A 10,593-nucleotide genomic window follows, 5' to 3' on the forward strand; every position below is an offset into this window, starting at 1 on the left:
CTCTCTTGTTTGTGTGTCACACGCATAAGGGTCCGGGTGAACCGCTGTTTGTGTGTCACACTCATAAGGATCCGGGTTGAACCAGGAAGAAAAATAAACAGGAATCTTCCTCCTCCTCCTCTCCTCTGCCAGCAGAGAGATCCACACTGTTGGCCAAGCCAAGTCAAAGGGGATTCATTGAGCAAAACCAGGGGGATCAAAATGTAGGTAGCTAGTAAAAATGGTTTCATTAATTTACGATGTGTTCTGTTGTTGTTATGCAGCGAACCATGTACAGGTCTATTGTACGTTAGATACTAAAGTCACTTACCGTTTTCTGATTCTGTCATCGATGTTGTGGGGGATTAAGGCTGGGAGGATCTAAACTAAGCTAAGCTAGCTGTCAGCTGTCATCTAGGTCAGGTCTTTGCTAGCTAATAAGCTAGTTAAGCTAACTTACTGTGCAAGAAGGAGAATCACAGCCGATTTAACTGTTTTCTGTCTTCCTAGGTTCTTCGTGTGAGACAGACTGGTATGTTCTGTCCTCCATTCATTCATTGACATTGGGGAAGAAAGGTGTGTGACATTGCATGCATGCATTTTCCAATGACATTATTGATGCAGCAACACTGCCTAGCAACTTGTCTTGTCTCCAGGGCAGAGATGCTCAATGTTCGTTTCCTGAATATGTCAACAAGTCGAGGGAGGTATTGCCACTACAAACACTCTTTTAATGTTTTTCCTGAGATGTGGTGGAGATGTGATGTAGTAGGCTAGCCTGTGTCTCTGCCCCTCCAGGATAGACAACCATAGACATAGAAGAGAGTAATTTTTTGTAGACAAACAACAGCATTTATTTCGAATGAAATGCTTTGAAACGCTGTTTTAATCTGTCCCCCCCAGGCCCGGCCGCTGGCAGATGGTACCCTCCCTCGGCTCGGCGTCCAAGTGAAGCAGCATGACCGATGGGAACGAGGCCTGCTGGTTAGGTGACGGCGCCTACGGCTTCTTCGCCTGTGTGTGCCACTTGTGGGAGGAGTCGGCGCAGGAGTGGTTGGATTGGGCGGGGCTAGGACCCCTGGAAGACTATCTGAGTTACCTCCAGTACCTGCTGTGGGTCTTCACTCCCCTGGCCGTCGTCTTCATCCTGCCCTTCCTCATCGTCATCCTCATCTACCTCTCCATCCTCTTCCTCCACGTCTACAAGAGGAAGAACCAGCTCAGGGAGGCGTACTCCAACAACCTGTGGGACGGGGCGAGGAAGACTCTGGCCATCCTGTGGGACGGACACGGGGCCATTTGGCACGGTATTGAAAGAGAGAGAGAGTGTATGTAAGGGAGAGAGAGAGAGAGTGTATGTGAGAGAGAGAGAGAGAGAGAGAGAGAGAGAGAGAGAGAGAGAGAGAGAGAGAGAGAGAGAGAGAGAGAGAGAGAGAAAAACACAGAGACAGAGACAGAGACAGACACAGAGAGAGAGTGTGTGTGTGTGTGTGTGTGTGTTACTCATGCTAATATGAACGGTCCCTGTCTTGGTTAGGATATGAGATCCATGGGATGGAGAAGATCCCTGAGGAGGGAGCAGCCCTGATAGTGTACTACCACGGGGCCATCCCCGTAGACTACTACTACTTCCTGGCTAACGTCATCATTCAGAAGGGACGCACCTGCCACTCTGTTGCTGATCACTTCCTGTTCAAGGTTCCAGGTACAGTGTGACCCTTTGACCATATTTGGAGCTATCCCCCCCCCCCCCCAAAAAAAGATGGTACTGTTGTAAATCTCTTGCAAATGCAAACAAAAACATTGGAGTAACTTGGCCCGGGGAATTTCTTAGACATATGTAAGGGCTGCAAACATTCACATTTCTCCTAAACCTTTTCCACATGTTTATCTTTAAGGGAGCAGCTGCTCCCTTCGTTTTGACATAATAATAATAATAATATTTATATAATAATAAAATGTATCACAATCCACAACAACGCCCATGTCTCCATGTCTCCTCCCTGCAGGGTTCAAGCTGCTGCTGGAGGTGTTCAGCGTGATCCACGGGCCCCAGGAGGAGTGCGTGAAGGCCCTGAAGAGTGGCCATCTCCTGGGCATCTCGCCCGGCGGGGTACGGGAAGCCCTGCTCAGCGACGAGACCTACCCCCTGCTCTGGGGCAAACGCAAAGGCTTCGCTCAAGTGGCAATCGATGCCAAAGCGGTACGTATTCGAGCCCTTTCCGTAGTTCCTACTACGCCCTATATATACTTGAGTGGGTCAGATTCGATAGAGGAGTCATTCAGGAGCATACTGTAGTTACAGGTCTGTATCTGCAATCCTCTTACGTGTTTAATCTCCTCTTATGTTTCAGCCAATAATTCCAATGTTCACTCAAAACCTCAGGGAAGGGTTTCGATCGCTGGGAACATTATGTGAGTACTAATTCTTTTTTTTTACGAGAGGTGTTACGGTCATCGATTAAACCAAGACCTCAGAGATTCTCCATTAATAGTGTGATTTAGCAAACCGCCATGTCGGTGAGAGTCGTTCGAGAACTTCTTTTCATCGCTCAAACAAAACATGTTTCTCCTCTCAGCATTTTTCCGGTGGTCGTACGAGAAGTTCCGCGTGCCGATGGCGCCGGTCTACGGAGGTTTCCCTGTGAAATTCCGTACATACCTGGGGGATCCCATCCCATACGACCCCGATCTGACGGCAGCAGAGTTAGCAGAGAAGGCAAGTGTTTCTGGGTCTGTTTTTGGGTTACGTTTTGACATCCAAAGAATGCAGGGGAGGCTTTCCTTATTCCTGATTCTTTGTATGTCAAAACATGGCCCTGAAATAATCTAGGATCTTTCCTGGTATGTTGATCTTACAATAATACACAATGAAAGTCCATACTGTACTTGATAAAACTACAGAATGTAAACATACGTGGAGACACTCGGCACTTTTGGAGACAGACTACCAGACTGGTAGTTAATTAACAGTAAACGGTGGTCCATCTATATTTTGTATTTTATTTTAGCCTATTCTATTTCATTTTGTTGTTACTGTCTATCTATCTATCTAAATATGTGGACTGTTTCAGGCTGTGTCTTCAGTTATGTTTACATTCTGCAGTTTACAACATATGGACTTTCATAGTGTACAGTGGAGTGATTGGGGAAAGACCAGGTCAAAGAGCCGTGTCCTTATTCTACCGTCTGGTCATCCTGCAGGTGAAACAAGCGGTCCAGTTCCTCATCGACACACATCAGCAGGTTCCTGGGAGCATCCTTCGAGCATTACTGGAACGCTTCCACAGAAGGACGCCCAAGGAGGAATAACCAGAGGAATCCCTGTTTTATAGGCTAAATGTGTTTGTGGATACTGGTTCAAGTTTCAGGTTTCAAGTTTTATTGTTACGTCACATTACACAAGGGTAAGAGAGTACAATTCTTATGCTTCGGTTCCCCAGACATTGCAAAGACAAATAAGGCAATAAGGCAAGATAAAGTCAAGATAAAGTCAAGATAAAGGCAAGATAAAGTCAAGATAAAGGCAAGATAAAGTCAAGATAAAGTCAAGACAAATCAAGACAAATCAAGACAAATGTGGTTGTATTATGATGTGAGGAAATGCATGGTTTATATTGAAGTTACTGATATTTCAACAGTCATGTTAAAAGAATATGCTTGGAGCTGTTTGCACTTATAACCGGTTATGGTCACAAAAGCAGCATATCCAGTTATGTCGGAAGATTGTCATGTACATGTGATTATAATTGGCTACGGTCAATTGAGAAATTGTGTTGTGCGTGTGTTTGTAATTGGCAGTTCTATGTGTATATATAATATATATACTTTAATTCCACTATTAATTTGCACATGTTGATTTGCGTTCCACTGCCAAGCGTTTTGTTAAGCGGCCTTTGTGAGACCAACAGACGAACAACCTTTTGGTTAAGAACTGAAAAGTGTTTCATGGAACCATCTACTGCAGCTATGGAAACTGGATAATGTTATTCTTATTTACCTTTGTAAAGTGTTTGCCTTTTTCTTTATTGATCAACAGAATTATCTGATTACTGTAATTTTGAGACGTTTTAACTATGTACATACAATATGTACTGTGCGCACTTTTCGATTATATTGGAAGTCCATTGTCCAAACTGTGATCTAAGACTACAATCTGAAAATAAATATATTTTTTACGAACATTGTGTACCACCAGTAATTCCTGCAGTTAGCCACTCTACACTGACGCTGATGAACTCGTCGTAACGGCCTCGTGGAACGGAATAAGGAATAGTATCATCAAACACGTGTTTTCGCATTACAATGAGCCTCTGATTTCTACCTCCACCAGCCTCCCCAGGCAGACCCATAAGCCTGGGAGTGATTGATGCTTACCCTGCTGGAATGTCTCTGTAAACATGCCTGTTATTTATAGAGCCGTTCGTCAGCGTCATCAGGTCATGTTGTCCTGCATGTGATTGACTGGAGGTCATTGACATCATCACACAGTGCTGTATATGGACACATGAGTGAGGTGGACCGTACCTCTGCCTGCTACTGTAGATTGTCTAGAAAAGAAAGAAAAGAAAATACAAATTAAATACAGTTAAATTTCAGGCTCCTTGGATGTCACGACATGTGGAAACTGTAGGGGTTCACATTTTTTCTCTGAACTGTACATACTACTAGATGAAGAGGTCAAAGTTCGTAATATGATGTTATCTTACAAAGTATTAGGGCTTATCTTATTGTATGCAGAATCAGAATGTATGCTACATTGTTCTATAGTGTATATGCTGAGATGACCTGGCCTGTGATGATACGTTATTGACGTCATTGGAATGCATGGAATGGAATGAGGAGTGGTTGACACCATTCCTTATTCCATTACATGCAATTACAATGAGCCCGTCCTCTGATTTCTACCTCCACTAGCCTCTCCTGAGTAAGAGCTTCCTAAGATCATGTTTAGGCTTTAGTTCAGCAGGCTAACACAGACAAACCCAGATTCGAACCCACTTGGTCAAATGAACCAAACCCAAATGAACTAAAGTGGAGGCTGAAAAAATGACCACAGTGTACTTTATTAAATTAATTTTGGTACTTTGTGTTGCATTAGAATCAAATAAAAATTTACAAAAATCCAATATATACAAAAATGTCATGTTCAGTTTTTTTTTTTTGTATCTTCCACTCTTTCAATTTACAATAAAATCAGTTTATCCGACTTAAATGCAGTTTTTAAGCACTTCAGACTTTCATCATCACACAATGCAACATACTTAAGACCAATAATGAACAGTTTTTTGTTTAGTTTTTTTTTTCTTTTTTCATTTTATGTCATTTAATACATCACATACACCACACTAGTTTAAATCTGTATTACATCATATGTAACCGAACCTCTAGTCAATAGACACCCTTCACGACCAGAACTCAGAGAGAGGAATGTTCTTTTTAACATGTACATTTGCATACATTTATTTACAGTTAGTTAGATACGTTGTTTTTCAATCTTACTATTGTGATCTTCCTTTAGCAACTGAGATACTAAAGGACATCTGTACATTATGCTTAGAAGAAGTCAAAACTAAATGCAACGTCATTTATCCCTTGTTTGCTTGTTTGTTTATGTGTTACTGTGCTTGTACTAATGTTCTATTGGCTACAGCAGGGGGCGGAGTCACGCACACGCACAGACAGTATACATCGCTGCTATTGGTCTATATCTAGTTAAATAAAATAAAAATACTAAATAAAACAGCCACCAATGACATCCAGATATCTCAAAATCAAACAATGGTTCAATGTTCAGAAGTTCCCAGCGGTATACGCTGCTGTAAGAAACTGGTGGGTAAAGAGATGGCCTCGGGCCAGGGGAGGTAGAAATCGGAGGACAGGCTCATTCTAATGCATGGAACGGAACGAGGAACGGTATCAAACACCCTGTCCTCCAATTTCTACCTCCACCAGCCTCACTGACTCACATTCTTTCATTTTTACATGACATCCTTCCTAGCAGCTGTTTCGGCAGCAGCTACTGTGGACCAAGCCAGCCCAGTACAGCACAGCTCGGCTCGGCTCGGCTCAGTTTGGCTCTGTACTGTGCTAATAGCCTACCCACCTTGCATTCTGGGTAATCGGTTATAGTATAAGCACAGTAACCATAGAAACACAACTCAGATCAGACAGTGTACAGAGAGAACCTTGGAAAAAACCCTCCTAGACCTCACACACAACCCCAGGGCTAGGGTGCAGAAAAGAAAATAAAGTCCTGATGAGTCTTGAAAATAAAAAAGACAAAAAAATAGCTTAGAGAGAACAATATTCATTTAAGGCAAACAAAACAGATACGGAATAGAAGCAGCTTAAATCATCACCATGGAGTCCTGTGAAGGATGATGCGAGTTTGTTGACAAGTGCATTTTTTTCCTGTAGTTTCAATCTGCTTTTTGATGCACTTTACTGAACAGGAGACCCTCCCGCGTTACAAACACTGAATGATTTGTTTCACATTTACATTACGATCGGAGGATCCACATACTGTACAGTATGGTTAGCTTAGCTATTGGCTCCAGGGGAGGCTGGTGGAGGTAGAAATCGGAGGACGGGCTCATTGGAATGCAGGGAACGGAATGAGGAACGGTACCATTGATACCAATGATGACATGCCTCATTCCATTCCGTCCATTGCGATGAGCCCGTCCTCCGATTTCTACCTCCACCAGCCTCCCTTAGGAGGAGGGTGATCTGTTCAGAAACCAAGTTTGAGGTAGGTTTATGTACAATTTACATGCTATCCGATGACGATTAAACAAGTGTGAAATTCAACTCTGGCGAAATCTGGCTCACAAACGCAACATAAACAAGAAGACGTAGACACTTTTTTCCTGAAATATTTTAGAAGTTTCTCCATAGATTGGGGTTGGGTTTTACAGATGGCGTTAGTGATTACCCCCGTAGGACCGAGAGAAGTTGATTTCACTCAGTTCGTGGACGACAGAGAACATTGTTTTTATGCTGGCGACTGACTACTGACTAACATTTCACCTTCACTCTGATTCTTTGCTCTATAGAATTAACTGACACATACTCCTATGTAACCCTACGCTTATTAAGACAGCTATTTTTAAAGACAGAAGAACAATTTTCAAAAATGGTAAAAACATTGGCTCGATGGTGAGTCTGGCACAGTCTCTCTGAGACGCTGTGATTCAGGCCAGTGTGTGTGGGCGCTGCTAATACGCATGAAATAAACAGTGTTTGTAGTGTTTATGACTCAGAGTGCATATCTAAATAAACCTCTATGTAGACATATCTGAGGGAAGTACACGCACACGCATGCACACGCGCGCGCGCGCGCACACACACACACACACACACACACACACACACACACACGCACACACACACTCACACAAATACAAACTCCGTAACATGACCCTCTATTTGTTGGATCTCTGCTGAAGAAATTAGCATTTGAAAGCGAAAAAAACCAAAACGATTCGAAGCGCAAAGCCAGATGAAATCTGTTGTGTGACGGAGGACGCGGGACAACACGGCGAGCGCCATGTGAAAGGGTGACATTGGGGAGGGCTGGGAACGCGCCGCCATGTTTAATGGATGAGAAGATGGCACCCGGCCAAGTGACCTTCAGTGATTCTGATGTTGATGAGGAACGATTCGTTTTTCACGGCCTCGCTAAGTGTCTCGTCAAACGGCAGACTGAAATAACAGATTGCTGAGGCCGTTTGTGCCGCTGAACTTCCTCTTGTAAAAACCCTGACCTTCCTATTGTGACAAAGGCTTTGTAATCACAGACTCCGGAAATGTGCTTTTTGAAATGAAGACCCTCTCCTGACGAGTCCCTGCTGATTGTAATTAAAGGGATTCATCTTTCCCTCAGCAAAGCGCCGATCGGATGAGAGGTCCTATTATGATGCATCTAACCATGTATCATACACCTAGTCAACTACGTTTTACAGTATCAACTTTGTAGGAGAGAGACGTCGGTTCTACATCCGCGGGTTTGATTGACATTTGCCTTGTGACATTTACACAACGTTGAGGCGGCCTACAGTTACATTTTGGTTTTTAGACAGGCGACAGGAAGTGTTGCTAAGTGTTGTGCTATTCACGGTGATGCGTTCACACCTTAACCTGTGCTTCTAACTATCTTCATGCGGCCATTTTGGTTTCTGTGACGGTGTAAGTACCGGATTTTCCGATCCGGATCTGGTAGGGTCGGAAAAACCTCCAGGGGTCGGAAAATCCGGTACTTACACCGGCTCTTCTGCCTTCAGTGCAGACAAAAAACAAACAACATGAAAAACAAAAGCTGCATTTCAAACTAACAATACAAAACTAAGACAGGGGCACGTGAAATTGCAAGATGAAATGAGTGATATTCATCAATCTGTGGTAAAAAAAAACAAAAAAACACAGTATTCAGAACAAGCAGTCTCAGAAAGTATTCCAGACAGAAGACATGATGTTATCCAGTGCTACTGTCTGCATGTATTATCACCAAAACCCTCCTTTTAGAGCTTCTCTTGGAAGTGTAGCCACATTGTTTCCTGAATATTTAATGGCGTGGAGTAAGTCATGCCACGGAACAGAAGAGAACAGACTTCACTAAGACAATTTGTGTGATAGCAAAGCGCATCAAGAAGGCAAATTATGTGAAAGCAAAGCGAAGCATTTTTCAGCAGTTGAATTATTAATCCATATTCTAAATAATGTAAACAATAAAGACATACCCCAAAAAAATGCGTATTACCAAATAATCGGAACTATAAAAAAAATCGAGCTCCAGTCGAACATAACCAGGCACATCTTACTAAAGTAGATCCAGAGCTTTGTTTCTTTATCTACCTTTTACGACTTTTCACATCGAATACAATGACTCCTTCAACGTGATTAATCTCACTGACAAGGCGCTGTGCTTGTGTTTTATCTCCTCTCTCTCTCTCTCTCTCTCTCTCTCTCTCTCTCTCTCTCTCTCCACACTTCAAACAGACACAACATGAACAAGAAGCGCTAGTGTTCGAGAACGGGGGACACACACACACACAACACACACACAAAAGAAAACTTTAACAGTAGGTACAAAACTTTCCTTTTGTGCAGATGCCTTTTCAACATTTTAAAGATACTTTAAGATTTCATTTTTTTCTTCATTTTTTTTCTCTCTGATAACATCCACTGGAGAGCACTTGTGCCTGGGGCTGAAATCAGAACACCGAGGAGGTGAAGCACGTTTTTCCAGCTCATTCAAGATCATCTTGACACCATTGATTTGGAGATGTAGTGTTGACAGTTGGGATGGTATCTATGGTGGTAAAGCACCCTGCGTTTCCTTGGTGTTGAAATGCAGTCGTGCAGTGTTTAGCAGGCCACAGCAGCAGTTTGCACTCTAAGTGCAGTATGTGCACGTCTATGCTTCCTTGCACTACATTGTATAGCTGCAGACAGACGAACCACTGATTGTAGCATCTAATCATGCTGTCCTGTGACATGCTTTCTCTCTCTAACACACACGAGCACGCACAAACACATGCACGCACGCACACAGACACACTCACACACACACACACACAGATGGAAATACACTGTACATACAATAAGTTACAACGTAAAAAAGAATGCTGCATCTTTAATCTGACAGTACATCCTGTTGCTTGTGAGAGTAGTTTGGCTGAAGTGGCTGGATGTCTGTCTCCCCCCATCTCCTCTCCTCTCCATTTCTCTTCCTCCCTCCTTTTCCCATCCCCTCTTCTCCCCTCCACCCCTCTTCTCCTCCATCCCATCCCCTCCTTTCTTCTCCACCCCTCCCTCATCCTCTCTTCTCCTATATCCTCTCATCTCCTCCTCTCTTCTCCACTCCTCCCTGATCCTCTCTTCTCATATCCTCCTCTCTCCCCCCTCCTCCTCCCTCCATCCATATCTGTGTAGTGTAGTCCAGACCGATGCTTATCAGCCCGGTCGCCTGGCCGCTCCAGACCCAGAGCAGCTCTGGACTGACAATGAGAAGCTGCCAGGAAGCTTTTCTCTTGGCCCGGCCCTGCCTGTAGGGTTCCTCAGGTCCAGGAAATAAAGCTGATGAGTTTTTTTTTTTCCCCCTGTGTCCTTCAGCTCAGTTTCAGTCTCTCTCCCCACAGGACAGATGGACGTCCGGGGGGTGGATGATGATGATGATGATGATGATGATGATGTAGCATATAAACACGCGTGATACCGACAACCAAGGGGTGGGGGGGGGGGGGGAGGAGGAAACTCCCTCTCCACCTGCACCTCCTTCAGTCTGTATTCAAGTAAATAAGCAAAGTCCTGCGCCCCACCCCCCGCCCCCCCGCCACCTGCCCTCTCGTCTGGATCCTCCGGGACCACAGCGGCAGGGACCGGCGACTGGAGGTCCTGGTCCGAAGACCCGCCAGAAGTCCAGAAGTGACGTTTTGTTGGTTTGTTTGTTGTTTAGTTTGTTGGTTTGTTGGTTTTGTTGGTTTTGGCACTAGGAGAACGTAGCTGATGACTTGAAGAACCCAGAGGAACCGGCAACACACACGACAGACACATCTCTCTCTACCACGTCATGGAGCTAATCACATCACACGTGTACTACTTCTATGTGTT

At 44.0% G+C, this 10,593-nt stretch overlaps 1 protein-coding gene across 1 annotated transcript; it reads left to right on the top strand.

The window, feature by feature from the left end:
* The first annotated feature begins 141 nt into the window (after positions 1 to 141).
* tmem68 (transmembrane protein 68) lies at positions 142 to 4,141 on the top strand. The gene is made up of 8 exons (XM_080546392.1): positions 142 to 203; positions 490 to 555; positions 883 to 1,286; positions 1,517 to 1,684; positions 1,989 to 2,182; positions 2,334 to 2,394; positions 2,559 to 2,698; positions 3,184 to 4,141. Exons 3-8 carry the CDS (start codon positions 938 to 940, stop codon positions 3,289 to 3,291), a joined length of 1,020 nt encoding a protein of 339 aa, XP_080402518.1. The 5' UTR covers positions 142 to 203; positions 490 to 555; positions 883 to 937; the 3' UTR covers positions 3,292 to 4,141.
* Positions 4,142 to 10,593: the final 6,452 nt, after the last annotated feature.

The sequence above is a fragment of the Nansenia antarctica genome (genome assembly GCF_963989245.1).
Source record: "Nansenia antarctica genome assembly, chromosome: 16".
In the NCBI taxonomy this organism is placed as follows: domain Eukaryota; kingdom Metazoa; phylum Chordata; class Actinopteri; order Argentiniformes; family Microstomatidae; genus Nansenia; species Nansenia antarctica.